The following is a 12,938-nucleotide window of genomic DNA, read 5'->3' as shown; positions in this document are numbered from 1 at the left end:
TCAGGAGCTGTCTCTCAAATCCGGAAAGATAACACGGAAGTATTTGGTTAAGTTTAAGAACTATTCGAATCTAGATGCTTAGTGGATGACGCAGGAGGAATTAACAGCTTATCCCGAGATACTGGACGTATATGTCCAAGCACTACAGTTGAGGTCAACTGTTAAGAAGCCAGAGGGATGTTGCTAAATGGACTATTTTCTTATTTTTAATGATTAATCTCTTTTTTAGGATATTTTATTATGTGCACTAAGAACTGTTAAAAGATTGTAGCTACAGGAACTGCCATCAAGAACGGACAAACTCTGATGTGTCATTTGATGGGTGACGGTAAACATCGCGAAGGAGTTTCCGTAAGTTCGGTGGAAAGGGCCGGGTTACGAGTGTCCCTGATGCGTCACATGATGGGTGACGGGTGCATCAGTAAGGGGGCATTCCGTAGGCTAAGGAGGAAATCCGAACTGAGTAAGAAAGTACGCGTAAGAACGCAAGCACAAGAATAAAGATGGGTTCAATGACGCTTTTTACGAAAAGCAGGAACAGTCGCGGGAGGACAGATGTTTTCCCGCGAGGAGTCTGTGTCTGCATTGCATCTGTGTCGTGTCTTGCACCCAGGGACGCCTGGAATGTGTCCGTGTAGCATTGTTTTCACTAACTGAGTGAGTTTTAAAGTTTGAACAGGTTCACACTTTATTTTATAAAGTGACCGGTCACTTTTAAGTGACCGGCCCCTTTATTAATAAAATAAAGCAAGCAAGGCTCTTAATAAAAAAAGCCAACACTAAAACTAAGGCAGGGGGCTGAATTGCGATCTCTCTCTCTCCTCTCTCTAGAAAACGCGATTTTCTCTCTCCTCTCTCTAGGAGCGCCAAGCTCTGCTTTTGGACCCCTATTCTTGCCGGGTGTCAGACCCTATAAAAGGGTAGCCAGCGTTTCAGTTTGGGAGAGCTGGAAGCAACAGGAAGTGCAAGCGCTGGGATTCTGGAGCAGAGACTGGCGACGGAATTTGCAAGTGCTCGCGTGACGACTGAGTACGGAGGTCGATTCTCCGAGCAAGGAGCGACAGGTATAAGGTGTTGATATGCATTGAGAATTGTTGCTTAGTGTGGTTTCTTTTGCAGGAATCTCCCGTCTCACGGGAAGGCCCTTCACGGGAAGTACGGCTTCATGCCTAAGTCCCTTGCGGGAAAGTACGGCTTCGCGCCTAAGTCCCTTATGGGAAGGAACGGCCTTGTGCCCAAGCCCTTTACGAGAAAGCACGACCTTCAGGTCTAAGATTACAGAACGGAGGGGTTTCCTCGGGTTCTCGTGCTTGTATAAGAATTCTCCCTGAATAAAAGAATACTCTTAACCGGGGGGGGGGGGGGGGGACCAGCCCATCTTCTGGTCCCCAATACTGTGTCAATCTTCTCCCTTCTCTCATGTTTTCAAAGAATTATAATTTTCAGATTTTCTAAGTGCTCGTGTACGCTCCCGTTTTGTGACAGACCGCCCCAACTCTATCGCCCGATCAAGCAGTATGCCTCTGGTGCCTCTGGTGTTGTTATGCTATTGGGGCTGCTCGGACTCCTCTGTCTGTGACTGAAAGAAATCGGTAATCTTTCACTGTTGCTGCATCTCTTTCATTGTGCCTCTCTCCAAGAGATCCTCTCTGTGTTTGCGAATCTCTAGTAAGTATAATCCGAGGCATCTCTGATCCTGGTATCTCATGACTCTAGAAAGCGGCCCAAAACCCTCTCTGAATATCTCTTCAAGAGATCCTCTCTGTGTTTGCGAATCTCCAGTAAGTATAATCCGAGGCATCTCTGATCCTGGTATCTCATGACTCTAGAAAGTGGCCCAAAACCCTCTCTGAATAGACAGTGAAAGCGGCCTCGTATCTCATAGTATACTGGGCAGTGACATATGTAATGTAGCTCTATCTCTGGCTCTATCTGGCACACCTGACAAATCCTGGACTCAGCAGGTACTCCTCTAAATCTGCCTCTCTCAATCTCTAGCTGATGTGAGGATGTGTGTATCTGACCAATAGCACATCGTATCCCGTGGCCAATAGCACATCGTATCCCGTGGGAGAGATGAGTATCCATGTATCCTGTTCTGATCACAAAACCATCCTCCATGAGTTGGAGAAGATGCTCTCTATAAAAAGTCATCTTCGTACCTAGCTCATGTGTAGGTAAAATCCATGTCCTCTTCGTATCCAGTTGAATCAAGTCCTGTCTGATGAGCCTAGTAATCTCTGCCCTAGTGAGGGAGATGGAGGGTGCATCTCGAGAGTACTGAAATGGGGGTGGCCGATCCATACTAAAGCCATGTAACTGAAACCAAGATGCCATCTCTGCATACCAACATATGATCTATCTCCCTGCAATGCCAGCTGTCGCGAAGATTCTAGTGCTAATCGAGCATATCTGTCTGGGGAGAGCCCAAGTGCTATGCATAAATGAAACTGATCGAGTGAGTGCCTCCATTACCAATGGAGGAGCAGCGAGCTCCACCCTAACAATGTCATGTGGTACTGAGGCCTTGGCCCTAATCATCCGAGAAATCATAGACACCAAGGGCTTCTCCATACATCTCCATCCATCAGTACTGCCAGCGCGCGCGCTAGAGAGAGAGAGAGAGAGAGAGAGAGAGAGAGAGAGAGAGAGAGAGAGAGAGAGAGAGAGAGAGAGAGAGAGAGAGAGAGAGAGAGAGAGAGAGAGAGAGAGAGAGAGAGAGAGAGAGAGAGAAATGAAATGTTGTATTAACGTCTTCAAAAGGCCAGAGTGACCTATGAGACCAAACTGATACAAAAGTGGTGAATCTGTTACAATGTCTGAAAAGTGTGAAAGTGTGAAAATAAATGCGAAAAACTAAATACAAAGTATTGGATAAACTTCTTAGGAGCATTCTGGGTGTCTAGCTAGAATGCTTCTAATCCTTTGTTGTAGTCTCCTCCGGTGAAGTGTGCTTATGCATCTCGGTCGTGGTCGTCTCGATTTCCTAAGCTCGATCGCCCTGTCAATGAGGGTGCCTTTGGTATGAATGTGGGTACTCCTTTGTGCTCGCTGCTGGCCTCTTGCTTCTCCTTCCATTCCTGCTTCTCTCGATCAAAAGAAATCTGTGATCTGCCTCTGAGGCTGTAGTGCTCTTTGTCTTCTCATTAGATTATCCCTGTGCCGATGTAGTTCCAGTAGGTACAGGCCTAAGCACCTTTGATCTTGGTATTGCATGACTCTATTTAGGGGTCCAAAGCCTTCTTTAAATAGGCAATGGAAACGCCCACGTATCTCATAGTATACGGTGCAATGGCATAGGTAGTGTAATTCTGTCTCCGGCTCCATTCCGCATAACTTGCAAATTCTGCTCTCCGGTGGGATTCCCCTGAGTTTGCCAAATTCAATTTCCAGCTGGTGTGAGGATGTACGAATCTGACCAATAGCACATCTCAAACCATGAGACAGATGAGTATCCATATAGCTCGGGCGAATCACAAAACCATCTTCAGATAGCTGTAGGAAGTTTTCTTTGTAGTTGGCCATCTTCGTGCCCAATTCTTGTGTAGGGTCTACCCATGTCCTCTTAGTGTCCAATTGTATAAGATCCTGGTGAATGATTTTATTAATCTCCGTTCGTGTGATTGCCGGTGATGGAGCCTCCAGAGAGTATTGGAAGGGGGGTAATCTTTCCATACTAAACCCATGTCTCTGAAACCACGAGGACAGTTGCGCATACCAGCATGAAGTATCTCCTTTCATTGCTAATTGTCGAGAGGATTCGAGGGCCAATCTAGTATATCGGCCAAATGAAATGAAATGTTATATTAACGTCTTCAAAAGGCCAAAGTGACCTATGAGACCAGAAAGTTACAATGTGGTGGATCTGATACAAAGTCAGAGTATATATATATATATATATATATATATATATATATATATATATATATATATATATATATATATATATATATATATATATATATATATATATATATATATATATATATATATATATATATATATATATACATACATACATACATACATACATACATACATACATACATACATACATACATACATACATACATATATATATATATATATATATATATAGAGAGAGAGAGAGAGAGAGAGAGAGAGAGAGAGAGAGAGAGAGAGAGTTCCAATCAACCCTCTCAAGGGCCCCCCACAGTGTTATTGATTTGGTATTTGCTTTAGATTGCGTCTATGGAATGTACATATGTAATACCTCAATGCAAAACTCGACTCGACTTGAATGGATCCCTTATAAAGTAAAAGGAATTTTGAATACACACTGAGCAGTCATCCTGTTTCTTTTTCTTTTAGGACTATATGCATTAGTGCCCCTATAGAATTAGAATTCTTGTAACTGTATAAGATTGACACAAGCGTGCTAGTGACTGCGATTGATCAACAGATTTCAAAGCGGTTGGCAGATAGTGTTGGGCTTCCTTGTGGAGCTCGATTTCGCGTACGTGCGTTAAGAGATGTTGCACATGCTGAAACTGTAGAGGTGGAACCTGCGACAGAGAATGATTGGGAGATTTTGGAGCTTAATGCAGGGTTTGTGGAGGATCATATCTTAAGCCAGGTATTTTTCACTTTAGCACTGGAGTTCTATTATCATAGCAGATTCTTGAAGTTATCGAATCAAGTAAGAGCTTTTGCTTATCGTGTATCAAACGGCTCATACATGAGTGGTTGTGCAATCATTCGTCTGCATGGATGTATGCCATTTTTATTCACATAATGTGCATCTAGCAAGAATACGCAAGATTTCTGATAGACAAAGGGTAGTCTTATGCAGGTAATTGCAAGTCTCTCTCTCAATTTAAATGCCTCAGTGTGCATGAAAAATGACCCCTTCGCTTTTGATAAACCTTTGGGTGTCCTTCCTGGAGTCAATTTGGCTGCCTCCAGATTCTTTAGCTATGTTATTGCCAGTTGGTTACTTCATTGAAGCTTATAGTGTGCTGGTTCCACAGGTTGGTGTGCTTTGCTCTGGTCAGAGATTTCCTATCTGGGTGGAAGGTGGCAATGTTCTTATGCTTCATGTCATAGGAACTAAGCCCAGACGAGTGGTATGTTTATTCTAAATTATTAGCTAGAGTCCTTGGGTGTGGAACTTTTGATTGCCAATGCGTTTTACAAAGATTACTGGATTGTAACAGGTACAGCTAGTTCCTGGGTCTGAGTTGGTTGTTGCACCCAAACTCCGCAAAGTATTTTCACCAGGTCCCAAGCTTGCTTCTCTCAAGGAATCCTCAATCGCCAAGGCCCTGTGTTGATATTTAAATTTGTACTAAAGTTAATCTGTTGCTGCAGGGGTGGACCCAATCAAGAAGGCAGAAGAATCATTGAATGATACTTCTGATAGCCTTCAGGATAAAGTTGGAAGTCCAGAATCTGTAACAAGCCCCTCAAAAAGGAATGGTTTGGAAGATTTAAGGGGCCTTAGTTTAAGCTCATTGACGTGGCTTGAGGCACCTGCTTCCTTGGCACTTGAAAGTAAGTAGATGTCTTAACAGTGTGAAAATATACATCTATATTTTGGAATGTGTTTAAGGTCTTACTTATGGGTCTCCTTTCAGGGCTGCAGGTTTCTCTCTCCCCTGAGTTGCAAGCTAAATGCTACAAGTTGGGACTCCCCTCCCCTGGATATGTGCTACTACATGGCCCACCTGTAGGTTTCTTTATGCGAGTTTTGAAATCTTCAGCGACTTTTATTTTCTTTTTATCATAACACGTGAAAACGAGCGTCGGTAATTTTCTGAGAATGAAACAACTTTTTGTGCAGCATTGCAAATGTCATACTTCAAACTGAATATGAAATTGTTTTTGTGTTTGGAAACATTAGTGACTGTAAGCAAACAGAAATTGAATTGGATGCTTTTTTTATTATTATCTCATTCACTCACTGCCCTTTCATTGTCGAGAGCTCACGATTTTCAAAATTATTGGGTCGTTGAAAAACAATATGGTGATATTTGCTTATAAAATGTAGCGGAAAGCAAATAAGACTTTCAAGACACATTTTTGAGGAAGATTTGGGATCTGTTTCAAAATAAATTTCCTCACTAACACATGCAATCTTTGACGGCGCCAATATTTCAGATATCACATTTGACTGAAATAGTTCTAGCCAAAAAACTACCTCCATTAAGTTTTTATTCATAGTGGTACATCTTCCTGACATTTTCAGGCTTGCGGCAAGACAAAGTTAGCTTTGGCAATTGCAAACGAACTAGAGAGGAATTCCTCAATACTTTGTCATAGGTGAGATTGCTTTTGAATCTTCATCGGTAACATTATTCTCTGCATGCACTTGTTTTCAAGGTATTAGCATTCTTCAAATTCGTATCTTGTTCGTTGCAGAGTCATGGTTAAATGTGCTGAGCTTGTAGGAGAGCAGACTCAAGTCGTTCGGGCTGCCATACGTGAGGCTGTTTTGGAAGGCGTAAAGTATGCACCCTCTCTCATCGTACTTGATGATTTGGATATGGTCATTCCAGCCAACCAAAGTTCTGATAGTAGTGAACCCTCAACATCTTCAGTAGTGCTTGCAGAGTATCTTTCAGATCTTCTTGATACATTTCGGGTTATCCCTCTTGTCTTTCACCTTTTTTTCTTTGTTGAACTAAACGTTTAAAGCTACAATGTTGCTGTTTTCAAACTTACGCCGTTTTCTTTTTGTAACAGCTCAAGAGGAGGCATCAATGTGATGGGTGTGTGTCGTTTCTTGCACTTGCAAAGGAAGTTTCTAGCCTTCCAGCTTCCTTGTGTTCATCAGGTGCTTTTATTATAGTGGCACATTTTCTGTCAATACTGAAATCTTTTCTACAGATGTATTCGTTTTGATTGAAAGAAAGATGTAATAAGATTGCTCATGATGTGTCTTAGGAAGATTTGATCTGCATATAGCTTTGTCAGCTCCAACAACCACACAGCGTGCCGCGATCCTTTCTCAGGAACTTGAGAACCGGAGTTTGGGTTGCCTAGAAGAGGTTGTGTCTGAGATTGCATCGAAGTGTGATGGATACGATGCAGCTGATCTGGTACGTACCTAAAAATCTTGGTGCTCATATTCAATTCAACTTGATCACTTGGACGTGCCACAGGATCATGTGCACAAACAGCATTGCATTCCATACTTTACACTTGCATTCTCTTAACACCTTTTTTTACACATTTTAGGAGGTGCTCGTAGACCGTGCTGTTCATGCTATCGCACCTCGATTGTTGAATGGACAAAATTTGAAAAAATCCATGGGGCACCGTGAGCAAGATCCACAGGGGAAAAAATTCCATCTTGTAAAGGAGGACTTCGAGCAAGCCCTTGATGGCTTTTCACCAGTTTCTATGAGAGATCTTGCAAAGCCAAGTAACAAAGTAGGGCCTTTGACGTGGAAGGATGTTGGAGGCCTTAATGATACCTGTCGTGCTCTGCAAGAGGTATGGATGTCATGAAACTTGTAGAAAGTACTACTCAAGCCTAGTTGTAGTTACAATTTGAAGTCAATGCACTTGTAGGAAAATAAGAGGATTAGGATTATTCTTTGGCTTCTGTTGTGTTTGCACTCGTTCTGAGTAAGAGGTTGGTTAGCCAGTAATTATGATTACTTATTTTCTCTTTAATAGGTTAAAGACAGGTGAGAACAAAATAGTTTGATTTTTTTGTAGCTATCATATGGTGTCTGATTGATTTTGGTTTCAGATGCTGGAGCTTCCTGTGAAGTACAGCAAAATATTTTCAAAGGCCCCTTCAAGGTTGCGAACAGGTGTTCTGCTCTATGGCCCTCCAGGTTGTGGCAAAACGCATGTGGTGGGCATAGCTGCTGCAGCATGTTCGTTGCGATTAATATCTGTAAAGGGTCCTGAAATTCTCAATAAGTATATAGGGGCCTCTGAGCAAGGGGTGAGAATTTGTGCTAAACGTTCGTTTGAGAGCTGTTACTCTGATTTGAGGAACTAATGCTCACATGCTTCTGGAATCAGGTCCGGGATTTGTTTGCTAAAGCCAGTGCTGCTGCACCCTGCATATTGTTTTTTGATGAGTTTGATGCGATAGCTCCAAAACGGGGCCATGATAATACAGGTGTTACTGATCGTGTTGTCAATCAGGTATATGCATTGACATGCTACATTTGTTTTCCTGATGTAGTACCTTGGCTGAGATCATACTTTCTGCAGTTACTAACAGAGCTTGATGGTGTGGAGGCTTTGAATGGTGTTTTTGTATTTGCTTCTACGAGGTAAAATCTCACTCATATCGAAAGATGATTGTGTTTTAATATGTTAAAAAAATAGGAGGGGGGAGAGAGAGAAATGAAATGAAATGTTTTATTAACTTCAAAAGGCCAAAATGACATATGAGACCAAAGGTCACATCCATGTGCAACTCTAACACAATGTCTGGGGAACATAAAAACGAACATGAGGGGTACCTAGAGTGGGTAGGTATGTCAGCCTACCCTTCATCCTCATCATCATCATCAGCAGCAGCATCACATGAGGGCTAATGAGGTGTACAATGGTGATCATCCTCTCATGGATCTTTGCAGTATGGCCTCAATGTCCTCCATACTCAACTCTGGAGGGGCGGGGGGGGGGGGGGGGGGGGGGGGAGCGGCAGGGGTTCAATGCCGCTCAACAATGTTCCGTAGCCTTCGATGTAGACCTCATCTACGATGTGAAGATCCTCGCATCCTTGGGCTTCGTGAGCAGTCAAGCTGGATGACTCAATCAAGAAGGATGCCCCAATGAGGCGTGATTGGGTAACCTATGGTGGGCCATCCCGAGTAGTCCCTTTGTAAAACGTAGTGATCTGCCTTTGTATGGATCCTCTATGTGCAGGTCCCTTGCTCTTGAGGTTAGTCTCTCTGAGTCTATGGATCTCCAGCAAGAAGAGACCTAGGCACCTCTTATAATAGAAATCCATCATGCGGGACAAGGGGCCAAAGCCCTCTCTAAATAAGCAAGGGGCCATCCCGAGTAGTCCCTTTGTAAAACGTCGTGATCTGCCTTTGTATGGATCCTCTATGTGCAGGTCCCTTGCTCTTGAGGTTAGTCTCTCTGAGTCTATGGATCTCCAGCAAGAAGAGACCTAGGCACCTCTGATCATAGAAATCCATCATGCGGGACAAGGGGCCAAAGCCCTCTCTAAATAAGCAATGAAAATGCCCGTGGATCTTTTAGTATGCTGTGCACAGGCAGATATAATGCTCCTCTGTCTCTGGCTCTCTTTAGCAAACCTGTCACAATCTATCCTCTAGGGGTATACCTCTGTATCAGCAAGTCTACATTTCCAACTGGTGAGATGATGTGTGTAGCTGACCAATAACACATCTAATACCATGAGATTGTCCCCAACTCACGTGACAGAGACTGCCAAGTCCTCCTAGTATCCAGCTGAACGAGTCCGATAATCTTGCTAATCTCATAATGTGTGAGGATGAGGGATGGCGCATCCAAGGAACGCCAAAAAGGGGGCAGCCTGTCCATACTAAATCCATGTAATTGTCGCAATGACTCAAGTGCTAGTGTGCATATCTGTCGTGTGGGAGCTCCCATGTGCAATGAATGAAAGACCCATACATTTACTATGAGTTATACACTATGAGTTTCTTTGCTTTTGGGATTAAACAAAAGCAAAGAAACACGTACTGTAAGAAGGCATGTGCTATACAATGCTCTTTAGTCATGCCCCGGTGTCTTTGCTTTTGAGATTTGAGACTTCCTCTATGCCTATGTGAGGATTGCGCATACCCGACTTGGTGCTAGAGAATGCTTCACTTCGAGGCAGAAAGAGCAAGAAGAGGAGAAAGATTCAGAGACACAGCAGAGGCAAGAAGGCAAAGAAGAGTCGATCCCATAGAAGATCTTGGAAGTATTTTGACGGTTTGGACGAGGATTCCTCTTCCTTGGACAGTTCAGATTCTGATGAGCCGATGTTTACAAAGAGGAAGCACTTTTACAGAGCCAACCAGCATGATTTTCTCGAGGACAGGAGGAAGAAGCCCGAGGATTTCAAGGAGGGCAGGCAAGCAATAATGTTTGATACTTTTTCCGGTTTTAAGGACACCCACAAGGCTCTCGCTTTTATCCCACAGTTTTATATCACGAACTCTGGAGGACGCTATTCAAAGCATTCCAAAGTTCGGAGGGCGGCATCTTACCTCAAGGGGAACGCACAAACCAAACCTGGTGGCCTACCCTGCTTCTATGGAGGGAGGCACTCACAAAGGGGCTTCACTTCAAGCTAGCCTTTACTTCCTGATGGCATAGCTTGGAATCATCTGAGGATGACCAAGGAGGACACCTTAGATACTTACTTAAAACACTTTCTTATCGGCCTCTTCTCTCAAGAAAATCACGTTCAAGCAACAGATAGAGCGATTTTGATGTGGTCTACCAAAAGAGATACAGGATTATTGTTTGTTGCAAAAGTCGAGTCCATGCAACAACTGATGGTACATGCAAAGCAAGGGTTTGCAATGCATTGGGGCACTCTTACGTACCCTACAGATAGATTGGTCACAGTTCAGACCGGACAAGATACGAACAACGATAACAGAAGGAAGGGAAAGCAACAGAAAAAGAAACCTTCAGGCCTTTGACTGTAGGTGGAGCAACCAGCCGAATATTTCGAAGAGGGTAAATGTTACGGTTGTGGGGAACACGGGCATGTGTTAGCTAGGTGCCCTAACAAAGCACCAAAAGAACAGTCAGAGGACAAGCCAGAGAGTTCTAAAGCAGCAGAGGAGAGAGCAAAGAAAGAAAAGACAAAAGCCAGACTGGTAGCAAATTTTGTGGAGACCGACCCTGAGCAAATGGATGAAAGTACAGAGCTTTACAGAGCGTGGGGCAGAGTACGGGATCAAGAAGCCCTTATCTTCTTCGACAGAGGAGCCAAGGCCAACTTCATTTCGACTGAATTGGCAGCTCGACTTGGAATTATGCCAGATGAAATGGGACCACCGGTTCAGGCAGTTCTAGCGGCACCCGGACGGGATGTTGCCATAACACCTTTCATAGGCAAACTTCGGTTGCATTGCCAGGGGTATCTAGGGCACGAGGGCTTTGGCCATTTCCAAATTAATGAAATCCAATCTATTTGTTTACTTGATCTTCTTACATGAGATAAATGACAAGAAAATGTCAAATTTGTCCGACCTTGAGAAGGACCGACAATAATTTTTGCAGGCTCAGGCTGATTGTTTCTCTGAAGGCTTATTAGGAGAGTTACCTCCTCAACGTCTTGAAGATCACACTTTTGATTTGGCAATACGCCACCGAACCGGCCACCTTACAGAGTAAGTAGAGCCCAAAACGAAGAAATTATGAACCAAGTGAAAGAACTTTTAGAAAAAGGTTTTATTCAACCGAGTACATCACCTTACTGTTCGCCAGTGTTGTTGGTTTTAAAGAAAGGAGAATGTGCATTGACTACAGGGCTCTCAATAAAATCACCATCAAGAACAGGTTTCCAATACCTTGGATCAATGCTATACTGGACAGGTTACAAGGTTCTACTTATTTATTTAAAATCGACCTAAAAAGTGGCTATCATCAGATTGAGATCGCTCCTGGAGATGTATACAAGACCGCGTTCAGGACTTCCTTCGAATTGTATGAGTATTTGGTGATGCTTTTTGGTCTCACAAATGCTCTTCTTGTAACGTTCAACAAGATGATGGACATGACTTTTCGAGAGTATAGGTCATCTGTGGGCACCTTTTTCAACGATATCATCGTATTCTCCAAGAATGCGCGAGAGTATCGACACCACCTGTTACAGGTTTTCTAGGCATTGAGGCAATATCGGGTGGTGGTGAATGGGAAGAAGAGTGAGTTTTTCTTATCAGAGTTCCACTTTTTGGGACACATCATCTCTGTGGAGGGTATCAATATGGATCCGGCCAAGGTTCAAACTGTGTGAGATTCGAAGGTTTTTGGATTTGTGCTCTTACTATTGGTGGTTCTCCTTTGCATGTTTTGACACAGAAAGGGGTTCCTTTTACATGCGGACCATCTGAGATTGCAACCTTCAAGACTCTCAAGGAGAAGTTGACAATTGGCTCAATGTTAGTTTTGCGAGACTTGCAAAAGCATTTGAGGTATATTGTGATGATGCTTGTGGTCGCAGTCTTGGAGCGGTCTTAATGCATGAGGACTATGTTGTAGCTTATGAGAGCAGAATGTTTTCCAGACGAGAACGGGTTGTAGAGATTTATGAGAGAACTTTTTGGCAGTTATCCATGCTCTTACTTAGTGGCGACACTTTCTACTCAGAGCCGATTTTACAGTGTTAACCGATCACCAAAGTTTACGCCATTTATCATTTTGTCACAATTTCACTTTTAGATTATGCATGTTCAAGGAGAGGAGAATGTGGTGGCGGATGCATTGTCTCGTAAGCCTTTGGTTTTGGCTATTTCAGCGGTTCATCACCACAGCTTCGAGGATATGGTAGATCTACGCCACACATCCAGATTTTGCAGACATCTTTGACCGACTACAGAGTGGGGAAGTGGTTGCGGGCTATTGTCTCAAGGAAGGCTATTTGATGCGGAAAAACTTGTGTGTTACATAAGCGTTCCAGAAAAGTTTTTGATAGAGTGGCACTATCCACCTTTTTTGGGCCGTCGCGGCATAGAAACCACCTTGAAAGGTGTGGAACGGTTCTTCTATTCGCCGCGGCTCAAAAAGGACGTGGACGAGTTTGTTCGCAATTATTTGATATGCCAGAAGGTCAAGTTTGACAGGCATAAGGCACCAGGTCTTTTGCAACCTCTACCTATACCTAGCTGACCTTGGGAAAGTATAGCAATGGACTTCATTTTTTATCTTCCCAAGACTCATAGTGTGGGCATGATGGCATCTAGACAGTCATCAACAACAAATTTAGCAAGTAGGCTCATTTTGTTCCAGTC

General features: G+C 43.3%; 1 protein-coding gene across 2 annotated transcripts in view; it reads left to right on the top strand.

The window, feature by feature from the left end:
• The window catches only part of PEX1 (peroxisome 1), a 77,506-nt gene that overhangs the window by 44,320 nt on the left and 20,248 nt on the right, over positions 1 to 12,938 (top strand). For both annotated transcript variants that reach the window (XM_086527256.1, XM_086527255.1), the window contains exons 3-15: positions 4,424 to 4,597; positions 4,992 to 5,087; positions 5,178 to 5,241; positions 5,332 to 5,514; positions 5,598 to 5,689; positions 6,209 to 6,282; positions 6,382 to 6,604; positions 6,706 to 6,796; positions 6,907 to 7,061; positions 7,201 to 7,458; positions 7,721 to 7,921; positions 8,002 to 8,127; positions 8,197 to 8,258. In XM_086527256.1, the coding sequence (XP_086383382.1) occupies positions 4,424 to 4,597; positions 4,992 to 5,087; positions 5,178 to 5,241; positions 5,332 to 5,514; positions 5,598 to 5,689; positions 6,209 to 6,282; positions 6,382 to 6,604; positions 6,706 to 6,796; positions 6,907 to 7,061; positions 7,201 to 7,458; positions 7,721 to 7,921; positions 8,002 to 8,127; positions 8,197 to 8,258 (1,799 nt within the window). The remainder of the gene's footprint in view (positions 1 to 4,423; positions 4,598 to 4,991; positions 5,088 to 5,177; positions 5,242 to 5,331; positions 5,515 to 5,597; positions 5,690 to 6,208; positions 6,283 to 6,381; positions 6,605 to 6,705; positions 6,797 to 6,906; positions 7,062 to 7,200; positions 7,459 to 7,720; positions 7,922 to 8,001; positions 8,128 to 8,196; positions 8,259 to 12,938) is intronic.

Source organism: Adiantum capillus-veneris, chromosome 13, assembly GCF_014529385.1.
Source record: "Adiantum capillus-veneris isolate H3 chromosome 13, ASM1452938v2, whole genome shotgun sequence".
Classification (NCBI taxonomy): Eukaryota; Viridiplantae; Streptophyta; class Polypodiopsida; order Polypodiales; family Pteridaceae; genus Adiantum; species Adiantum capillus-veneris.
This window is presented reverse-complemented; position numbering and strand designations above follow the sequence as displayed.